Source organism: Miniopterus natalensis, chromosome 2 (genome assembly GCF_054644295.1).
Source record: "Miniopterus natalensis isolate mMinNat1 chromosome 2, mMinNat1.hap1, whole genome shotgun sequence".
In the NCBI taxonomy this organism is placed as follows: domain Eukaryota; kingdom Metazoa; phylum Chordata; class Mammalia; order Chiroptera; family Miniopteridae; genus Miniopterus; species Miniopterus natalensis.
Window position 1 is genome coordinate 146,830,916 of NC_142082.1, and position 23,749 is coordinate 146,854,664.

Genomic DNA, 23,749 nt, shown 5'->3' on the forward strand with positions numbered 1-23,749 from the left:
CCCTTACAGCCTCCTTTCCTGTCTCCACGGCATCCAAATCTGCCGACGCAGAAAAACTGTCCCCTTCACACTCTACCCTCAAACCATGTGTCATTTCCTTCCCCACGACTTGGTGCTTGCCTTTCCTCCGGCTGGGAATGGCCTCCTCCCGCCCACAGGATTCTCCTGCAGGGGCCAGGCACAGCTCAGGCTCAGGCCCAAGAACTGTCATAGACACAGTGATGGGACAGACGCCTTAGGAGACGGGGAGTTCACTATTATTAGAAATGCTCAGAGGCTGGCTGAAAATGTAACAAGGAAGCTCTCACCGAATCCGTGCACCCTGAGATGCTATGGCTCCTGTGAACTCCTACTTCTACTGCAGAGCCATAATTGACTACTTTTGTTGGAAACGACTTCCTGCCCCCTTCAAAACAAACTGTCCATCCCTCTTGGATGGCATTTATATGCTGGCGATGCAGTGACATTAGAACTATATTTTCACACGTCAGTGTCTAATCTCCTTAGCTCACTGCAACCTCCTGAAAGAGTCTCAGAGCACCTAGCACTGTTCTTTGCCATTGATGGGTGCTTGATATGTTTGTCAGTGATGGTGAAAAATGGTCCAGGTCAAATAGAAATAAATTGGGAAGAACAAGAAACATTGCTTTATATTCTTTCATGAGATGATCTGTCAAGTGTGGCCACAAGAGAGGACACAGAAGGAAAACAATATTCATTGTACTCAAGTCCTAGAGAGATGGGGCCACACTGGGGGTAGGGGGCACAAAGGGCCAAGGGAGCGGGCTCAACAGGCAGGTGGGAGCCAAGAGTGTAAGGACCCATGAGCAAGTGCTTTTATTGGGGGTCCGAAGTACACAAGCAAAAGGTACAGGGACATTTCATTGGTGTGTTTGAGTCACTAGGTCACAGACTAGGGGAGCGGAGCAAGAAAGAAGCCTTATCACACTGGTAAGTCTGGTCACCTGGAGAGGGTGCTCACAGCCTGTTTGGGGGTTGCTGAGGCAGCAAAAAAGTATGAAGTTTCAGCATTTATAATATAAACAATAACTTCCCCGGGCTGCTGAAAGATAAATTCAAGCTCAGCCTATCAGGTTATATGTATATTCACTTGTCTTCTCTTAGCTGGTCCATCCATGTGGCTGGGCACGTCCTCAAGGACACATAAGGTATTATAACAAGCACAGACCAGCCCAGGGAAATCTTGATGTGTAATCACACTCCCCTTGAATCGAGGGAAGTGAAGCCCAGCACAGAATGTGAGGTTGCTGATGGCTGCAAGGGCAGGAAGTATTGTGTGGAGACCTTCTGGGTCAGCAGCAACGGCAGGCTTTGTCCTGAAACTGTGCAAATTCTTGCCAGGTCGACTAAATGACTTTCCTTACCCAAAAGAGAGGGCTGGTCAGGCAGAGAGGGTGGTGCCAGCAAAGGTCCCTGAACACAAACAAAGTGGAACAAAGCTGTAGGGAGTGGCCTAGCATAACCCAGCCTTGAGGCCGACAAGGCTTGCTGGCTGCCAGTTTACCATCTGGGATGCCTGAAAAGGCACCTGTCTGGGAATCAGGAGGCTTCAGTTTACGTTCCAATTTTACTGCTGGCTATTGCTGTGACCTTGGAGTCAGGCAAATCAACCCTGGACATTTCTGTTTACCTATCAACAATAAGTCTAGGCCACTGCCATGATAAAAATACAAATCCAAACCAACAGAACTGCTTTGACCACCACGGATACTCAAAAATTTATATATACAGCTTCAAAGCAACCACTGGAAATCAATTAAAGTTTGCCTTTGGAGAGGCCATGTGCCCCTTATTCCAGCCTGACCCGTGAACCGCTAGGTCTTCTAATGGCCTTCGTTTCCCCCTTCTCTCCAGAATCCTGCACATCAACACAGCATCCATATCAGAGCACTCTCCCACTGACCAGTGCTCACTCTGTGGACTGAGATCCCTCAAAGACGCCAACTGTTAGCATCCTTGCTAGTTCACCACATCTCCCAAGTAGCGTAATACTTGAACCCAACGAAAACATCTTTAAGAACTGATTCTAGTTACAAAAATTAATGAAAGAAAAAAAAAGGAAAATTTTTATCAGTGTCCTCTCAAATCACACTCCTCTTCCCCCCAGGACTATTCACCTTAGTATCTGAACAACAACAAATGGAGTATGTATCGATGTGGTATTAAAGAAGCAAGCGATCAAGCACTCATCACTGCCAATTTTACTCTACATTGTTTAACCAGCTGTGAAGTTCTGCACTAGCTAGCTAGTTACCTTGCACTCATCAGCGAAGTGGTTTCTCTCACGTGGATCTGCCTGCTGAAATTCCACCTGATAGTCGCTTTCATAAGAAATTTCTACCATTACCTCCCATAGGTGGGAAAGGAGAAGACTGATTGGACCTGGTGTGGAAGGGTTCCCTGGACCCTGAATGGCTCATCTCTATCAAGTACAGTCAAAAGTAGCTAGAAAGGTACCGGGCTAATAATTGCTTAATTACAATGCTCTCCCCTGAGTTGGTTTTATCAAGTCCTTGAGGTATCCTTTGACAGTGTTTGTATCCTCTGTCCTGCTGGAACTAGAGCACCTGGATGATCCTATCACACTGAAAGCTGCAGCTAATGGATGCGCACCTGACTGCGCCGCACCTAAACGGGCCCCTAATCAGCAGGCGTGGGAGGAAACGGCTGTGTACCTGGGCATGTCCAGCCTCAGCTTCCTTTCCTGCTCTATGGGAGAGGAGAACATTAGGATGAGTTTTTTGTAAAGGGCTACCAAGTTCAATAACCCTTAGACATCAAATTTCCCTGTGAAGAGGGATGTTCCTTGGAGATCATTTGAATGCTAAGCATCAATCATTTCCCAACTGACTTTTCCTAACCTCTCATATTAAAAACTTTTCTTTATTTCCTCTATGTTAAAAGCCACTCCAAGTATTGGAATAACATATTTCTCTAACTTAAATACTGGTGTCACTTCTGATTCTAAAATTATTTTACTCTACAAAAAAAAAATTATGGGTTGACAATTCAAGTGTCAAGAAAAATGAAGATTCTGGCACTCATATAGATTGGTTGAGAATGAAGATGGCGATGAACATTTAAATAATAGCTATCATGAGTATCAAATACTGTATTTTAAGATGACTTAAAACTATAGATACTCTAGCACTTGGCTCCATATATAGCATTTCTTCAAATAATTCCTCCAAAATGAAGTCCTTATCACCTTGATTATATAATCTTAAAATAATCAATTGTTGACACTCACTTTGAGTAGTAATAAATATACTTTTCTTAAAATTTACTATCAATTATCAGGATAAACTTGAGGGCCATTCTATTCAGCTAGCTGCTCAGATCTCAAATTAACACAAAAGAGATTAGATGATAGTGATATTGTATTAAATGGTTTTCCTTCCTAAATTATGATTAAATCTATTTCTTTCATTTTGGTGTTTCTATATCACCATGACTATGTTGCCCACACTTTCTGGAATGTCCGAATCTTTCCTATTTTGAATTGATAAAATCATATGTGCAGCTCAAACACAAAGAAAAAAATTTCAAGCTAGATATAAGCTAAGACAATATAAAACAAACAAGCATTTAGCTTTATTAAAGTCATTAAATGACAAAACAATGTTATTTACTTGGTATTTTATGGAAAACAGCCTTTTGTTAAAATAAAAGAAAAAATCCGAGACTGTCTCTTCTCAAACGTCTGGATGTATTGAGAATGCTTTATTCAGAACTTCCTGTTTAACACTGAAACAGACATAAGTACACTGAAAATAGCAAACTCCTTAATATTGCACATAATATAAACACAACAAAAATATACTTTCAACATGTATATTTCATGAATGCCTGGTTATCAGTCAAGCCATTCTTTTTTTTTAATGACAGGCTTCTAAAAAATGAATCATGATTTCTATGCAGCTGGTATCTCGGGGGAACGAAAGCTATGTATGATGTGTTGCTTATAGTCAAGCATCTGTCCATTATCCAGTTTCTGTAATTCTGAAATCCAAAATACTCTGATCTTGGTAACTGATTTGTTGGCAATACCTGGAGAAACCTGAATTCATTTGGCAGCAAAACCTAACCTGAGCAGATCTGAGGCCGTTTATAGGCTTTATTTATGCCACTTCATGTGAATACGTATATATTCAGCTACAGACATATATTAATGTGTTTGATGATGGAGTATTTTGTCAGCCCCATAGGGTGAGCTACTAAATGTAGGCACATGCACTGAACTCTGAAATGCATCTAGTCTCAAGGTTTGGATAAGAAGCGGTGGGCCCGGGTTAAGTTGGGTAAACCCACATCATGCTGTTCTGAGCACTAGTCAAGGTAAATGGGCCGTTGCCTACATTCTCATTACCTAAACCCATCATTTCCAGAATTCATTATCCTCTCTAGCTGGATTCTCCTAATGACTTTCTCTCTTTTCTTAATAAGATAAACACCCCTTTAGTCACCAACCCAATCTTCCTAGTTCCCTGTAACTTTACCCTTACTCTCAGCTCCTCATATCCCATCAGTTGCTGAAGCTTCACAGCTTCCATGTATCCACCCGTACTTCAGAATAACCAGAAAAATCTCAAGCCTGAATGACTGCAAGAGGCTCCAGAAGTACTTTCCTCCTTCCTTTCCACTCCCCTAACCTCTCCCACGCCAATCCCCACTGGATTCTGCTTCAAGATTAATCTTGTCATTGTCCTTCATCTTGATCAAATACTTCCCTGGGTTCAAATGCCACAGTGGAAGAGATAAAGTCCAAAGTATGGGACGGGCATTGAAAGACCAAAGAATTTAGAGTTGACCTACCTTTCCACAGCATCTCCCGCTCTTTCCTAACACAGACCTTTCACTCCAGTCAAAACAAGCACGACCTTCTCAGTTTTCGTCACTCCAAAAAAATCTAAGTTGTTCCATCGCTTTTGCTCACACCGTCTACCCCATGACGTAAAATTTGTAATGAATTCTTTGCGTTATATCTGACTGCTTTAATTTCACTGATGCTTCATGTTGGGAGGAAAGGTTTCTTTCTTTGCTGGCCCACCATGATCTCTCTCCTTAAATTCCCACAGCTCTCACAGTCTGTATTATTCATTTGATATTTGATATGCACTTCCTTGTATTATCAGAGTAATTATTTTTTCATGCATATGTATCATGTCTCTTTAACCAGATTTTAAATTCCTTAAGAGCAGAGACCATGTCATATTTTGTGAATGAACAAATGAATACCCTTCTGTAGCTTACAATAAAAAGGCAACATTGGCAAAGTCCACTTAAAAAAACAAAGAAACATTAATATTTCTTCATTCAAATTTATCAAATACCACTATGTCCCTGGCATTGTCTTAGACACTGAAGATTGAGTGCTAAGCAATACAATATAATCCCTGCCTTCATGAAGCTAGGGAACCAGACATTATTTTATAAATAACTATATATACAAATGTATGTGTTTTGGGGGAAAAACAACGACGATGTAATATTAAAAGGTTCAGAATCACTATCATATGCTATACCTGGCAACTCATTCTGAGTTGGCCCTGCCTCCATTTGTGTTTTTAAAAATATGCAATTAATAGAGGCTCTCTGTTCATGCTAGAAAACAAAAAGAAAAAGTGAGGACAAGTAGCAGGAGCAGTTTGCTGGAGAAATACATTTGTCTCCATCTTGATGTTCTAAGATTCATCCTTGGATAAAGTTATTCAATCACAAAGCGTTACTTAGACCTTGATCACTTTGCCCTTCATAGGATTACGTTCAGGGACCAAAAACATCACAGAACTGCCTTTATTCTCAAAAGTCATACTCTAAATTTTGTGGAAGTTTGCATTAAGAAAAACAATATGAAGTCCATTTCTGCATTTCCCACTTCACCATTCAGTGTCTCCTGTACAAAGCAAAAAAAAAAAAATTCTTTACCAGAATTTAGGACAAGAAAATCCCAGAATTTAATGCAAAGAAAACTTCCCCTGTGAAACCTGTAATTTTCATCATTTCTGATTTTTAAAGCTATGTAATAGATCACATTTCTCTTTTTTTGTCCAGGCTCCAAGGAAGCTCAAAACCAACAAGGTAACAAAACTCATGAAATCAAAACATATTTGATTTTCCCTGTTTTCTGTGGCCCTCATCTTCTGTTCCTATTGTATTAAGCATATGTGTTGTAAATCACTTCAGTTCCTTTTTGGAATAAAATTATTTCTTGAATAAGCTCAAAGAAATTAAATTTCCCTTTGTATGTAAGTCTTATTGTCAGCATAATAATTTGGATTTCTCTATTCATAGAGATCTCTAATGCCTAATCCTCCAAAGGCTAGGATGCATTATTTGAACACATGCTTATCTTTTTTAGGGCCTCTACCAAATAAATGGAAAAGAGAAGCAGTGGAAGAGACTATAAACAGACATTCCAATGGAATCTAATTTTCATAAATCCTAATACAATACTTACCTCAGCAAGATTCAATATTAAATCTAAAGAAATGCTTCCAATATGTATCAATTCTGATTTCACATATGGTCCTGAATTATTTTCAACATTTAGGAAATCTGGGATTTGTGACCAGTATGAAACCATAAAAGTTTAGTTCTAATACGAAGGAAAACCAACTCTCTCGTTTTATTCCAATCATAAAGTGAAGGGGAAAGAGAGATAATTTAAAATGCACTTAATCATTTGTGTCTCTGATAACATACAATTTCCAATTTGCAAAAGTTGCCATTTTTATTTGGGACAATTCCTACTATAAATTATAAACCAAGAGGGAGTTTCATGTTGTTGACTAAAATAGCGACAACATTATAATATTTATGTCACATTAAAAGATAAGACTTATAACCAATGAACTGATTAAATCATGGGTTCAGAGAACATCCACTCTTCCTCATGCCTGCTTAAAACCGGCGATACTGTGTTTTCCTTTTGGCATCCATTAAGAAGAAACTTTCCATCATAAAACAAATGAGGGAAGACTCAGAAGTTAATTAAATGAAAGGGGCAATGAAAGGGATTAAAATATTTTAATATTTTAAAATATTAAAAATAATATTTTTATTTGGCATTTCATAAGAAAATGACAAAATAACTGTTTAACTGATCTCACAAAATGACTGATTATTTCATAAACCATTCCAATTTCTGTAACAAAATTTCTGTGCTTAGAATTAACAATCCCCTCCTCTCAACATACATACACCATCATCACCATCACTTACCACAAGCTACCAATTGTTAAGGGTTTAAATACGGCCTTTAAAAAAATGAATTACGTGTAAGTGCTAATGATTTGGGAACAAAGGTGGGAACATTTATCGCATTCCAAGCCAAGAAGAACGTGTATGCTTGCATTAAATTTCGGGTTCTTTTCCAAAATGTTGTACAGCTGCCAGTTCCAGAGTATCCTTGATGTACTCTCTGTGGTGCATGTGGACAAAAGTGGGAGCCAGAGGGAAGCCAACAGACAGAAGGGAGTTAAAGAAAGCATCCCAGAGGACTTAATGCTTAAACTTGGATGAGAAGGGAAAAGGGAAATCAGCCAACTTAACAAGGAGAGGATGAGCATGGTGGGTGTGGGACGGCACACATGCAAGGGCAAGAAGCATGAGAGAACATGAGAGACTCTTTCTGAGCAACGGGGTCTCCCCTCTTGTCCTCTCTAAGGTCACTATTTCTGTGTCCGAAGTCACAGACCAAAGAAACCTTCAGAGATGCTGTCTTTCTTCTACATCTTTATCTACACATCAATCTGGTTTCTTTCCCACAGGTTGGAGAATCAGCAAATAATTCTGCACAGTATAGAATGTCAAGAGATCAGGTTTGAAGTCAGGCAGGAGTAGATCATAATAAGCTTGGAATATCAAAATTGTTAATACTTTATTCTGTAAATGATGAGACATTTAGCCATGTAGAAAAATTTTCTCAGTAGCAAAATCCAGAATGAACTGCGGAGGAGAGAACTATTAGAAGCAAATGATTAAGAGTTTGTGAATGAAGGAAGAAAGAATGGCCATAAAGGAAGTGGAAGGAAGACAAAAGACGACAAGTTTCAAGTACATTAGAAAATTCAAGCAGGAGTCTAATTACCCACTTATCAAAATTTGCATAAAGTTAATCATTCATTTTCTAATGCCCCATATAATTTCATAGATTTTTAGTAAGAAAAAAAAGAAATTGCCATATTGTCAAATAGAAGTGATAAAGCTGACTACATTACATAATCTTCCCTATAGTAAGCAAAAATAAATAAATGAATAAATAAATAAAAAGACACACTTTTGCACTGTTTTAAAATAATTTGCATTGCCCGGCCAGCAGGGCTCAGCAGTTGAGACCTATGATCCAGGAAATCAAGGTTTGATTGCCGCTCAGGGCACACGCCTGGGTTGTGGGCTGGATCTCCAGGAGGGGGCATGCAGGAGGCAGCCAATCAATGACTCTCATCATTGATGTTCCTTGCTCTCCCTCTCCCTTCCTCTCTCTGAAATCAATAAAGACATATTTTTTTTAATTTAAAAAAAAACACAAAATAAAATAATTTGTACTTAATATACCACTTGAAATCTAGAGTGACTTTTCAGGGCTGAATTGTTTATACCAATGGGAGAATTAAAAAGTAAGCTATAACTAAAATGTGATTTTCATATAAGAGATAAGACTTTGCAATGGAATAATTTAACAAAATATAGCAATCATAAAACCAAATGATCTGCCCTTATTATTAATACCATAACCTTCACAATATGATTCTCCATTAACCTTTAATACAGGCAAAAAGCTTTTCTCCAAGCTGGATATTTTAGTCTAAGTTTCCCTTAATTCTCTACACTGAGCAAGTTTCCTGAGTGGGTTACAAGGATATCCAGCCATTTCTAATAATGGGTATCTATTGTTTTGTCTGCCCAGCACCCTCCACCCATTTTTGGAATCTGGACCTTCTCCCCCACCTACCCCCACATTTAACCTCTTCTATGCATATGTTTACTACGCAGGATAACATGCTTGTTCAAAGTTCGGCGGATGGCCTAACTAGCACCCAGTTCCTAGGAATCCCCTGTATCAATGACTTTTCTCTCCACTCTACGTTAGCACCTACTCTTTAAAGACCACACCCTAGTTGGGAATCACCACAAAGGATGGCTGTAATTCTGTTACAACATGTTATCTAACAACACCCATCAGTCCTTCCCTATTCATTTCACCGGTTCAATTTCATCCTAACCTTCAGGCCCTTGTCCACTCCTCCCAGACCATCTTCCCCACTCCCTTTCCGTGTCTAGCCAAACTCCCTATTAATCGAATCAATATTACTCTCTTATTAGAACCCTCCATTTATGTTCCATCCTTTGTTTCCAATACAACAAGCCTGAGCAGTCCCCACCCAGATGAATCACTCTCAAATTCTGTTCCAGGTAACTGAGCTCTCATAGAGAAAACTGTTCAGTAATTCAGATTGGTGTCATTCAAAGTTATAGCAGCTAACCTTGACATCACTCGGTGATCACCAGTAACCCTTTCATTAGTCCCTACTCTGTTTGCTCCCACACTCCCTCAGATCGCTGTTTCAAACCTTGACCAGTGTCTTAAATTCCTTGTATCATCCAACCTCTCCACCCTTACCTTTAGCTCTTCCTTCTTCGCAGTGAAACAGAGATCACCAGATGGTAGCACATTCACCTCTGAACTCCTCCACTTCAAACATACCCATTAGGGTGCCAACCTTTACCTCATTTATGACTATTTCTACTTGTGTCCTAAGTCACAGACCAAAGAAACATTCAGAGATTCTGTCTTTCTTCTGTGTGTGCACCTGCACTTCAGTCTAGCTCCTTTCCCTACAACAACAAGCAGATCCATCAGTCTCACTCCTCAAATAAAACCACCAACACAACCAACAATGACAAAAACCTACCCTCGGTCCTTCCATTTTTAGCTACTTCCCATTTCCTTCTTCTATCTCCTCACTAAACTCCTTGAAACTATGTACATATATAATAAATGTAAAATATGTACATTTTATATATTTATGTAATAGAACCAGATGGCAATAGTTTGAGGAGAAAGTAGAGATTAAAAGGAATATATTTGTAATATTACGAATGTGTATGTGCATATATATATATAAATATATATATATATATAGTCTGTTTGTTTGTTCATTCTTTAAACCATTGCCATCTGTTTCTAACCAAACTTATAGACTGAAAATACACACAATAAGTCACTGATGATCTTAAAATTTCTAAATTCAAAATTCTATTACCAAGTTCTCTTCCTAATTTAAAACTGTCTTACTGCCCATAGCACCTACCACCTCTTTGCATATTATAAATTTACTTGCTTGGTGTCTTTCTCCTGTAGGATGTAAATTTTAATGTGGGCAGAGACTTTACCTTTTTTTCATTATCCTGGCATGTAATAAGCGATCAATGAATATTTGTTGCGTAAATATCATCCATCTCCTGGCCAAAATCAGTTAGGCCAGAGGCGGAGACCATACCTAAACTGGTCAACTTCAGCCTCTTCCCTGACTGTCTAAACTTGGGATCAAGCCCAGCCAGGCGTGGCTCAGTGGTTAAGCGTTGACCTAGGATCCAGGCAATCAGTGTTCAATTCCCAGTCAGGGCACATGCCCAGGTTGTGGGCTGCAGCCGATCAATGACTCTCATCATTGATGTTTCTGTCTGTCTCCCTCTCCTTTCCTCTCTCTGAAATCAATAAAGATATATTAATTAAATAAATAAATAAATAAATAAATAAATAAATTAATTAATAAATAAATTAATTAAATAAAATAAAATAAACTTGGGATCAAGAGAGTCAAGCCAGTCTTTCTGTGTGAATGTAAATCATCTTCACTGGGAATGGAGAGAAGAAAGCAGGCACAACAGAGGAGTCGAGACAAAGAACATCCTGATAGAATTCAAGCCCCTGGTTCCAGTTATCCCAACTATCAAAGTAAATTCTATCCTTGATCTCTACGAAATATCCCCAAATCCTTACAGTAAGTTATCTTTTCATCTTAAACTAATTTAGTCTCTTTTCTGTTACTTACTACCAAGAGATTTCTTACTAACACACTGTTCTGTGCTTGAATAAGCTCAAAATAAACATCCTAAAGCTAATTTTGTTTTATTTATAACATCATGCTCAGGGGCTATTTGTGGGGAAAGGATTATTTTCATCTATTCCCTAAACAAAATTATATATTATTTTTTTCTCTCTAAAACTGTTTTTTGAAATTAAGCCTGGTACTAATTTTACTTTAAGCCTGGTACTAATTTTCCTTAGGCCATAGCAAACAAAATAAACCACTAAACAGAGAAGAGTTGAAAAACCCAGTTACAACAGTGTATAACAAATTAAGGCTGGAGGGCAAACTGAAATGCATCTTAAATTTTGTATTTAGAAATAACAAAACTCTATTTTGGAGAACAGAAACTGAATAATTACACCATTATAGGTCATGGGTACTTACCAAACAAACGCTGATGGAACAGAAACTTGCCAGCTATTAGTCCTGTGAGGATGGCGAGTAGCCATAGGAGCACCTTCAGAAGCCTCCAGCCAACTTCTCTGGGGTATTTATTTGTTACAAATGAAAAACAGTTTCCAACAACAATAACATTGGCTTCTGTTTGGCTATGAGAAACTGGGTCCTCCGCAAATATCAAGAAGTTAAAGAAGATCACCAAGTAAGCCACAATCATGCGAGACCAGGGATGCTGGAAATAATAACGAAAGTCTTTACCCATCCTTCAAAACTTCAGCTCCGTAGTTTACCTGTATAAGAAAAGGTACAGAGGGTTAGAGCAAAAAAATAGTTTCTCTCTTCCTGTTATCTGTTCAGATTTATAATGACTCAACAAAGAGCTATTTGGAAAACAGAATACCTGTTCCTACTCAGAGCACCAAGACAAACCTCCTGGGTTGAGGAAAGTAAATACAGGGTGTCCCAAAAAATGTATACACACTTTGAATATTAATTCCAATGGGTAAAATCTGAAAAGAAAGAAATGTCAATTGAGCTGTCAGCTGTTAAATATGTACACATTTCTTTGGAACACCCTATATTATCCCTTCCCCACCAAGTAATAATGCCTATGGTCACAGGTAGATTTAGGAAAGAAGAATAAAAGAGTAGGGGGGGAGGAAGGGACATGAGAGAACAGAACACTCTTTAAAACTGGGATAATGACTGAGATGACATGTAGCAGTCACCTCAGGAGGGAACACAGAGCATGAAAATAACAATGCAATACTTTTCCTCTCTTAGACTATTTTTGTTATGATTATAATCCAGACTCATTTAAAAATGAAAGCAATGTAGAAGTTAACTGAGCACATATTCCTCTGCCAAATCCCTTTCTCCAGAGTTAAGATGCCTTAATAATTTGGTGAGTGTACTTTCAGATCTTTTTCTAAACATGATAAACGTACATATGTGTATGGACTTTTATAAAAATGTTCACAGTCTAGTTGTCAACTTCAACACAGAGTAAGTTTCATGAAATAGCTAAGTCTACGGTAGAATAGTTGCTACCAGGAGGGATTGGGCAACTCATTGTAGGAAGGAAGGAAGGAGAAAGGAGATTTCACAGAGGAGTAGGTACCCAAATTCAAGATTAGAAAATTAGTAAGATTTTTTCCCCCAAGTGACAAAGGCAAGGATGCTCAACCTAGGCATATGTAAAGGCTTAGAGGCAATGCAAAATAGATAGCATGCCTACAGCGGAGGGTCCTGATCTGGATGTGCTTTGGAAGTACAGAAGCTTTCTTAAAATGCTGATGTCCAGACCCCACCTCCACAGTTGTGCCCAGCTCCTCTCTCTTTCCTTTTTGGGAACCAGCCTGCACCTAAAAAATGCATTAAGCCTTCCTAGGTCCACCAGGACGGTGACTGGGTGATTAAGTCTAATTCTGGGATTCAGTTTTGGTAAGCCTATTTGGTGCTCAGACTAAGCGATATCTCCCTTTTTTCCTCAATAATAAAGCTGATTAAACCCAGGATAAAAATAATAATAAAGGCAAGATTTCACCACAATCTGCCAATTCTTTTTTCTTCTTTCTGGATTTATTTAGAACTGAGAGAGACTCTTACAAAGCCTACAGTATTTGACATGCAGCCTCTGTGCTGGATGTCTGCATTATTATTTCATTTTCGTCATAACAACCCTCTGAAATAGTCATCACTTAATTTACAAGCAGGGGACTGATGCTCACGCAGGTTATGTAACTTCCCAAAGTCATTCAGCAGGAGAGCTCTGATTTGAGCCTCTGAAGTCTGACCCCAAATCCTGATCTCCAGCCCCTGCAGCAGCCAGATCAACCCCAGGCATTTTCCTTGCCTGAGAGGGCAGCCCAAAGGCCTAGCCCCAGGGATGTCATCCCTTGAATGCCTTCCAGAGATATAGTCATACATTCTTCTCTAGAGATGATTATACTAACTCTGTAATATAATACACACTTCTATAGCTTGGGGGGTGGGGGAAGATATATATATATATATAGCTAAAAGTACAAAGACCAAGCCACATGCCTGAAGTAACTCTAAGTCAACGGAAGATCTCAGAATAGGCTCTAAGGCTCCCAAATCCCAATCCAAGATTCTAGGCTGATGAATGTCAATTAAACCCACAATTTAAGTTAATGAAGGCTTGTCTTAAGTATTTTAGAAAAGCAATATAAACACCCAAAAGGACTGACCGTAAAATTCAGCAAAACAAACAGTCAGGTGTCTCGGATTCATAAGCCTTCTAAGTAATTTCAGGTCCCCTGTGATCTGTGTGACTACTCTGAAACATCTGTTCCCAGGGGCTGCAGCTCAGACACTTAGGAATGGTGTCTATCAGAAGTTTGTTGTGTTTGTTTTTTTGAATGTGCAATTCATCATCCAATACTGCAGCAGAGACCTGTGTGTTTCTCACACCATAAAGAGCAGAGAAGGCAAAGAACAAAAACAAACATTATGCATTGTGGATGTAAAGGGGCCACATGCTAACCGGACGAGCTCAGGGAAGGCCGGTGTGGCAGTCTTGCAAACTCAGGGATCTAAAGTAGCCACAAAGGATGGTCTGAAATTAAAACTTTTTAACTAAAAAGCACTTTATGATGGGTAGTCATATCCTAGGCTGGTTTCTTCCCTGACAAAGGTCAATCTTTACCTTAACTGAGCCTGCCTATTGTCTTTTTGCATCTATGATAACATATCGTTGTAACATCAAAGTAATTTACCTTTTTCCAGACCCCTGGAAGCACAGGCACCACTCTGTGGAGACCACAAACCCCCTCGCTGTTATTGAGTTAACTGCTGACTGTCAGCTATCCTGCACCCACCTAAGTTAAAGAAGTGTGTGTCTGTCATTTTACATGTTATCCAATCCAAGAGGTTCCCCTCACCGCTTCGCTTTCTCCCACCTCCCTCATCCATCACCAATGGATTTCATGCAACCCACTTACGTCTCCTCTTTTGATTGTAATGTATAAAACAAAGTGCAAAACCGCCATCCTCCAGAGCATTATCTCAATCCGTGGAGATTCTGCTTCCTGGCACGGCGTAGACAGTTTGGCTCAAACAAACTCACAAAAATTCTTCACAGGTTTGAATGTTTCCCACATTAACAGCGTTTTCATGACATTCAATATGTAAGGATGTCAAAATGGGTCGAATGCCAACCCAATTTCATGCGACATCGTTGGAAATGGCCAGAGACCACCACCACAAGAGAATGCACAGCTATCATCTCAAAGCCAATGCACCTTGAAGCAGAAGTGATTCCCACACGCCATCAGGCCTGGAGGGGACATCAGTTAAGAGGCTTCTCTGCTGCTCCTCGAACCAGTGAGGAGCTCTGCTGTAGCTGCACCAGCGCCTCCCCTTCCCCGCCCACACACGATCAAGGCAGCAGAACTTAGAACACTGAACACTTAGGACTTTGATTCTTTTTAAAATAAGTGCTTTGTGGAGGGTTGGCATATACTTATTTTATTGTTGTTTTTAACTTCAGAATCTTGCTTTGTGGGCTATGTAATGTCTACATGCCCAAGTTGAATTAGAACATTCTAAAAAAATGTTAGAGACAGCTCTTCCTCTCCAGTATTCATACTGTTTTAAGAGAGAGAGCTATGGAATTAAGCAACAGTCCTGCACTAGAAAGAGATTTTAATTCCTACATGATGCTATGAATGCTACTATCACGCCCATGTTACAGGTAAGAAAACAAAGGCTCAGATATCCAGGAAGTGGAAGAGCCAGCATCTGAATCCAAATCCATTCCTAGCCCTTGATTTTTCTAATAGACCTCTAAGCTGGGAGTGCTTCTTCCAATAAAATATTTCCCATCACATTTACAGTTTATTCTTAATTTCCACTAACAGACTCAGTGACTTAGATACTAGCCAAATGAGTGTCTTTTTATTTTATGCTAAACATGGCTGAGATTTATTCATGCCTCGTATTCCAAAGCTGAAGTGATGTCTTCTGGGGTCCCAATTTCAAAACCTGCATAACCTGAATAAAACCTCTACTGACCCCCCACTTCCTGATTTCATACACAAGGCTGCCAGATGCTTGCTTCATCAGCTCAGCCCTGTCTTCTAGTTCCTCAGGCATCTGATATCCAGAGCACCAAAACTGTTTTCACTTCTGTAGCTTACTTAAAGCATCTTTGTGATCAGCAGCATCACCTGGTGAGTCTAATGTTAATAATCCAGGATTGGGGTTGTTCAAATTGACTGTGCTACATAGTGCATGCAGTCGGCAAACCCTTTACATTTGTTTAAATTCAATTCTGCAACCATGGATGAGCTCTTATCTTAATTAAGTGTGCTTTGATCTTGGCTCTTAGCAATCGCAGTGAAGTGATGTGTGTACGTGTTTGTCTCCCTCACTGGACCATAAAGTCCTCAGGGAGGGGGACTGTTTACTTCCAGGGCACAACACAGGGCCAAACTCATAGTGGGCTATCAGTAAACACCTACTGGATGAGCTGAGTGGTACACTCTAAGGAGAAGCGCCCTCTTGTTTACCGGAGATGAGCAAGCAGAGCAGCCTGCCATTAGCTAACGTTAGGGAAGAGAGGAGCAGGGGAGCCCAGAGACTGCACCGATGACTCGGCCAGTAAGAGCAGTGATGTGTCCCCACCCAACACCATCTCATTTTAACACCAGGCTCTGCATTATGGTCACTATTACTAAGGCCAACATTTAGTGAGTATTTAACCATATACCAGACACTATGCTGATGAGCTTTACAAACATCTCATTTAAATTTCACAGCACCCCGGTGAAGAAAATACTCTTATTTTACAAATGTTGAAACCAAAATTTAAGAGTTCAGTAACCTGTACCAAAGAACAAACCAAATCTATGCGAGCTGGGGTTCAAATCCACGCCACCTGGTTTCAACACTCTATATTACCCCTTCCTCTAAGACATAAATTCCAAAATCTTGCCCTTTCCATGTTGGTTAAAAAGTTCCTGGTAATAAAACCATTTGATATAAGATTCACGGTACTTCTAGGATCAATGAGCCCACTATTACTATTCAAAATTACTGTGGTAGCAGGATCAGAAAGAACTGGGTCCCTGTGACGGATTACAGAATTGCCTGAATTTTTGTTCTTCTTTGAGAATTCAGTATAATAATTTAGTTGATCTGAATGTCCTTTGGTCATGCATCACTGATGTTCACTCTGATTTTCCAATGATGCTTAGAGAAAACACTGCATCTCTGAGAACTAGACCAATCCTCACCATTTAATTCCCTTTTGTAAGTAATGACATCATTAGGTACATGACACTATCAATATGTTGGTAGCCTCTGCTTTCTCACATAACAGCAGTGACAAAGATATTGGTAACTATAGGCTCAAACTTTAATATACTGCCTGATAATACATAGGCCTTCAGTCACAGTTTCCAACTGCAGCGTTTCTAATATTCATACTTGATTTTAGAAATGCCACACATTTTACTACAAGCCAGTAGTTCACCTGGTATTAAAAGCTAAGAATGGAGAGGAATTAAAAAACAACAACAAAAAATGGGAAAGAAGTAAGGGCACTCAGTTTGGGAGAATACTTTGAACAAAGACACAGGAGAGAGAGCCTGGGGCAAGTATAGAGATGTCAATAGTTCTTTCTGTGTGGCTAGAACACAGAGTGCTTGGGGGTATCTTATGAGAGTTAATGATAATTTGGGGCCACCTAAAGGAAGATTATACAAAAGTATTGTTTTGCATTTTACAACAGGGGACAACAGGAGATCAAGGATTTCAGAGCAGAAGAGTGATATAATTGATTGGAGCAAGGTTTGGGGAAGATTCCTCTGTCAACACACAAAAAATGATCAATTGGTATGAGGCGTGATGAAAGTGGGGAGACTAATTTAGAGGCAACTCCAACACTTAAAAGATTATCAGGTACCAGACCATGACAACATCAATGCCCTAACAATTATTGTAATAATTTGATTCATTGAACCAAAATACCAGGCCTTCCTTCCTCATTAGGGTCTTTATAAATAAATGAAGGACTTCAGGGGAGTAAATGTCATGTTTCTCAACAGAGACCATGCAGGCAATAGTTTTTACACAAAGACAAGTATGATGAGGATGCAGTATATCACTTATATTAAAAAATATTTAAGGATGTGATGGAAAAGTCCCTGATGAACCAATAAAATGTGCTATACAAGAGACACATTACTACTAGTCAAGTCAACTGCACCCAAAGCACAGCTCTGCTAGTGCAGGTCTCAGCATCTGGTAATACCTAACCAGGTGACAGGAACAGAGCATCGTCACTGTAGAGCTCTATTACAGGATAAAATAAAAATCTCTCCAAATTTCTTGAAGCTCCTGGTGTTTATGTTGGAAAATTCACCTGTAACCCCTCCTAGCTCTTATGAAAGGGCTGTACTCTGTGCCTGTACTCAGCCAAAAATGTGCACATTATTTTAGCACCTTGAACCCAATTTCTTAAAAATATCATTTTTGAAAAGACCTCCTGTACTTTACTTTTTATGTACGCACTTTGCGATGCATACAGCTGTGTTTTATAGACAGACCTTGGCTATATTAGTACAAGACAGCATTAAAGGCCCGTTCCTTCAGTTACCTAGTTGTAGTATTCTGCCAATCTAGGCAAAGTTCTTTGCAGTTAACAGAACACTTCTACAATCATTTCATTTAATCCCTAACACAGAATCACTTTTAAAATTATATGTCAAGAGGGAAAACTGAGCTTTAAATTATTTATTATTATTTCCTGAAAAGGTAAATGTGGCCTGCATTTATATCACATTCTCCGTCTTAGTGCTTTTAGTGGCAAAATCACACCATTAGAAAGTCATTGAACGATTCAAAGGAGTCAGGAGCAGTAGCTTTGCAGAAGGCAGCCTGAAGTGTTGGGAGGAATATCCAGCTTGGCCCGACCCTGCTATTCACTGGCTCTGTGACCTTGGGCAAACCCCTAACCTCTCTGAGATTCCATTTCTTCCCTAGTAAAACCCTAATAAAAGTACATTCTCCATAGGGTTGTAGTGAAGACGAAAGGAGATTTCACTTGTAAAGTGTCGGGTCACTTCCAGCTGCTTCCTACCCTGAAAGCCATTGTTAAAATACAAGTGACTCTTGGCCATTTCCATTCAAAATAAGCATGAAAATCACATCAACTATATATTACATTTATTGAGTGATTATATACACTAGTTTCAGTGTTAAAGGATTTTTAATACAACTCTACAAAGAATGAATACTACCCTAATTTTACAAATATGGAAACTAAGGCTCAGAAAGCTTAAGCTACTTGTCCAAAATCGTATTGAGAAAGTGGTGAAGTCCAGATTTGTTAATTCCATAACAACATTCATCACTCATTTGTTCAATGTTTAGAATGTCTATTTGTGCCAGTTACTGGCCTATGAGTGAGGGTTACTAACAGACAATGCCCTGTTGCCTTGCCTGTTATAGTCTCATGTGGGACGTTAAACAGAAAAAAATTAAATACTGTGTATTTTACAAAGTTCTAAGTTGATGGAGAAAATTAAGTAGGAGGAAGTTAACAGAGAGTATCAAGAGTAAGGGAAGGTGAAGAAGGTCTTATTATCAGGTGACATTTGAACAGAGATGTGAAAGAGGGAGGGAGGCAAGGAGATCGCTGGGGAAAGAGTGATCCAGAAAGAGGGAACAAAACATTGCAAAGGCCTGTGCTGAGGGCTTGGTAGGTGCATATAAGGAAAAGCAGGAGCTAGTGTGACTAGATAGGCTGAGGGTGCCAGGAAGTATGAAGGAGATGAGGTCTGGGAGGTAGCATAGGATCTTGATCAGGCCTGGAGGCCACACTATGCACCTGGGCGCTCCCGTGTGAGAGGAAAAGCAGGAGAGTGACACCATCTGACTTACATGTCGGAAGACCCACTGTGCCTGATGGCTGGCAATGTATCAGCTTCTGGATACATCTGAAAGGAAGAGCTGACAAGATGCACTGATGGACTGGATGTGGACATGACCTGGCAAAGCTCATGATGGAATTGCCATTTCCTGAAGTGGGGAATGCATTTCCTGAGATGAACATCCTTTGAAGCGGATATAGACAACATAATAATACTTAACATTTGTGAGTGCTTTTTATGTGCTGGGCTCTCGGCAAGCATTTTTCATGCATTGTCTCAATTGGTTCTTATACCAACCCTTTGGATTTACCAGTGAAGAAATAGAGATTCAGAAAGGTTATAACCTGCCCAAGGTCACATAGCTACTAACTGGCAGAAACAGGCAGAAATACATCTATACGACCCAAGGTCAATACTCTTAATACTACTATGCTTCCTACACTGAGAAGTTTAGAACACAAAATAAAGTTCCATTGGGAAGAAAGTAGTAAGTATTAGGTGATGCCTTGCATCTCTTAGGCACTCAATAAATATTTGCTAATGGATGAATAAATAAATAAAAATAAATGTATGGATGGTGGTATAACAGAACCAGCTTTGGGTGAGAAAAAAACACTGAGATTCCATTCCAGAGAGAATAAACTCTGGATAATGGGATATTCAAGTCTTTAAAAGGAGAAATGGCAAAAAGGTAGAAAAACCAAACATATATTTGCCTGGACCAGCCCTATGGTAAGGAGAGGTCTTAAAATATTACCTTGAATTGTTAGATTAAAAGGCAGGCATGAGGAGATGACACATAACATCTTACATACTACAAGTGCTTAATGCAGGTTTTAAAAAAATACAAATATCAATAGTTACAGAGGTAAAGTTGGAACTTCTCACTTTTAGTCCAAGAGACCACACAGCCTTTTAAATAAAAAGCAACCTTTTAAGTCAATCAATGAAACCACCCTAAGTGGCTTTGCACAGATACCAGGATGCTGTCTGTGGTGCCCGAGCTCACTTGGAAGATCACATCCATAAATCACTTCCTAGACTTTCTCTTCACGTTTTTCAACCTTTAAGATGTTTTATTCGTCCTTCTTATCCTGCAGTCCTTAGGATAACAAAGCACTGAACCAATGCACGTCTTTAAAACAGAGAACCTGAAAGCAAAGTAGACGTGGGGGTTCTCTTCTAACAAAGACACTGCCAACTTTCCATTAAAATGGCAAAACATGGGCGAGACTTTTCACGTTATTAAGTTGACAAATAATCAGCAATGAATTCTTTAAAAATGTTTAGGCCTCCCTTTTGGAAACATCTGTTTATGATAAAGAATGTCAACACAACTCCAAAGAAAGCAAGAGTTAATGAATAAAATTCCTTCATATCTAAAATTATTTTGAAATGACTCGCAGTTTAAAGAAGGAAATTAAGTAAAACAGACAAGTACTGGTTTCTGATCACAAGGATCCGACAGAGATGGGATGGGGGTGGGAGTAAGTACCTGCATCAAAATGTCGAAATCCATAATTCAAGTTAGGAAGTTCATGGCAAACACTCACTACTTTCCAATAACAAAAAACAACAAAAAATGGCTTTTACAGGGATTCTACTACTCTTTATATTCCATAAATTGGAAGAACTTTTTTTCTGAAAACAAAACCCTGAAATCTTCCTAGAAGTCCTTCTATGGATCGCAAACAATATATCTTTTATAATTACATTTATTCAACATACTTTTATTCAAAAGTATTAAGCACCTGGCTCATGAGACATATGTGCACATAAATACTACAGTAAGCTCGGGATGTTTACTAACCACACACACACACACACACACACAGTTTATGTCCACAGCTAGTAGAATGCATAAAGGCAGCCAGAGTTACCGCATGGGTCAAACACACTTGTGGTCCTGGGGTATTTTCGAAAACAGGAATCAGCAGCTAGCTTTATTTAGTTACGACCAAGTTAATAAGCACCCGAGCACGCGAGGGCTGCTGCTGTTTGCCCAGAGAACACCGCAGCTGCAACCTGTTCATTTCCTTAACCAGCGACAGGCCGGCTGCTGCTCGGCTCCTGCCCTCGAACCGGCGAAGCGGGGAAAGTTCAAGGTCTGTCCCAAGACGTCCCTCACCCTCGCGGAGCCCGAGTCGGGCTGCCGCCGGCGCCTCCCGCGCCGAGTCCCGGCTGCCCTCCCCGCAGGGCCGGCGCCCCCGCCCGCCGCCGCGCCCGGCCCCCGGCCGCCGCCCGGGAAAGGGGGAAGGGCCGGGACTCGGGGCCGCGCCGCCCGCCGCTCCCGCAGCCGCATTCGCCGGCCGGGACCGGGGGGCGGCGGGCTGCGGGCGGGCTGCGGGCGGGCTCGCTGCGGCCGCACCGCGCGGCGGGAGAGGCGCGCCCGGCGCCCGGCCGCGTACTCACCCGAAGGGGCCGCGCGGGCTCGGGGCGCCCGCACACCGGAGACGCTACGGGGCACCGCCGTCCGCCGCGCCCGCGGCCTCGCTGGGACGCGCGGCGAGACGCTCGGGCGGGGTCTCGGCCGCCGCCGCTGTCACCGAGCTATAAATACGCGCTCGGCCCACACCCGCCGCCGCCTACGCCGGGCGCCCTCCGCAAAGTCCGCCGGCCGCGGGCCCGGCAGCTGGGGCGCGAGGGCGACGGCGCGGCGCGGGGGACCGCCGGGGCTCCAGCTGTGCGGCAGCCTCCGCAGCTGGAGGCATGGCCCCGCCGCCCCCGCCCCCGCCCCCGCCGACTCCAGCCCGCGGGCGGTGCGGCGGCCGAGCCTGCCCGGGCCTGGCCGCGCCTGCAGAGCCGGGGGCGCGGAGGCGGGCGGGGGACGCTTTGGGAACCCGGAGGGGGCGGGGGGGGGCGGCCGGCTTCAGCCTTGCCTGTCAGCAGCGCCCCGTCTTCCTGGGGGAATGAGCAGACTTCAATCCACCATCCTGCAGGGAACCAATGAGGTTCGCGGGCGGAATGTCCTCAGAGAGCTGCAAACTTTCTAATGCAGCCGTAGGTCACGAAGCATCCTCTCTGCTGTAGTTTACTGGCGGTGTGCAGGGGTGGGCATGGGGAGAGACAGCCTGTCTGGTCTGACACATATATGCAAATATAGCCGCACATATCCACACATATTTATAAGTGCACACACACTAGTAACACTTAGAAATAAATAAATAAATAAATATATATATATATATATATATATATATATATGCCTACATATGCCCTGGCGCGCAGTTTTTACCTTTCCTGCAGCCTGGAGTTCTCAGGAGCCTATCATTCTGTAGCGCTTAAATGGTCCATCTGCAGCTTGGGGGAAGAAGACCCTTTGACCACATTTGGCCAATTCCTCTCTCTTGATGTAATCTCTTCTCCGTCTTAGATATCTGTGGCCTTTGTTTCCTTCCACGCCCAGTAACGACTGCTGCCTCAGTTTACCGGTAGCTTATAATGTATTAAAAGCTGCTGTCCAGCACACTGATATTCCACACTAATGGAAGTGGCCACTAATTTGCGATCACTGAGAACATCAAATGGGAAATGGGATAATTCATATATGCCTTCAATAGCACACTTATGAGAAAACTAGCCCTGCTGGACTGGCAGCGTGATTCGGAAATGGGCTTGGTAGCAAGAGGGAGAGGGAGGTGTCAGATTTTCCAATAGAGCTGTCGCTGAGTCCAGCGGTGTAGCTGATTGACACGGAAAACTGGGAGTTCACAGCCATACTTCTCACGAGTTTGACATCTTTTCTAGCCTCTAAGAATGACCGCATTTTTTCTACGTTGTAGTAGTAGTTTGTGATCATCTGGTGAAACTCGTAGCTTAGTAAGAGCCTCTTTAGCGGGGCGTTCAAAAGTTTCCCCACAGAGTTATTTCCTGTGCTAGCCCTTTGTACCTTTAACTATGATACTTCTTACAACTTGCTGTAGTTTACTGCAACGTCTTTTTCTCCCCCACTAAGCTATAAACTCTTTGAGGGCAAAGACTAAATCTTTCTCACCATTGCACCCTCAACACCGAATGTAGTGAGGTATAGCAAGGACTCAAAAAGTAGATTAGTCCTACAGATTAATCACTAGATTCTGCTGTGCTTTTATAATTACGACTAGGACTATTTTACAAAGAACAACTGTTTAACGTGGGTTTCATGTGCTATCTGTTCCTTGTATTTCCATTTAAAGCAAAGGGTCTTTAATCGGTTGAAACTAAAAAATAATAAAGCTTCATAAATAATGCAGCATAATACTGAGATCTGTGGGTTATTATCCTCTGCCCCTCAAAAAACACAAGGCAATCATATCATAGAAAGTCTATTTCAAAAGCTAGTGGGGTAAA

At 41.1% G+C, this 23,749-nt stretch overlaps 1 protein-coding gene across 2 annotated transcripts in view; it reads right to left on the bottom strand.

Moving 5' to 3' along the window:
* TMEM117 (transmembrane protein 117) overlaps positions 1-22,006 on the bottom strand; it is a 388,807-nt gene extending 366,801 nt beyond the window's left edge. The window contains exons 1-2 of one of the 2 annotated variants that reach the window (XM_087813934.1): positions 21,833-22,006; positions 11,505-11,809 (exon numbers count right to left, since the gene is read on the bottom strand). In XM_087813934.1, the coding sequence (XP_087670060.1) occupies positions 11,505-11,781 (277 nt within the window). In that variant the 5' untranslated portion in view covers positions 11,782-11,809; positions 21,833-22,006. Of the gene's footprint in view, positions 1-11,504; positions 11,810-21,832 lie in introns of those variants that run through there. The other variant, XM_016201158.2, reaches the window with a different exon arrangement.
* Positions 22,007-23,749: the final 1,743 nt, after the last annotated feature.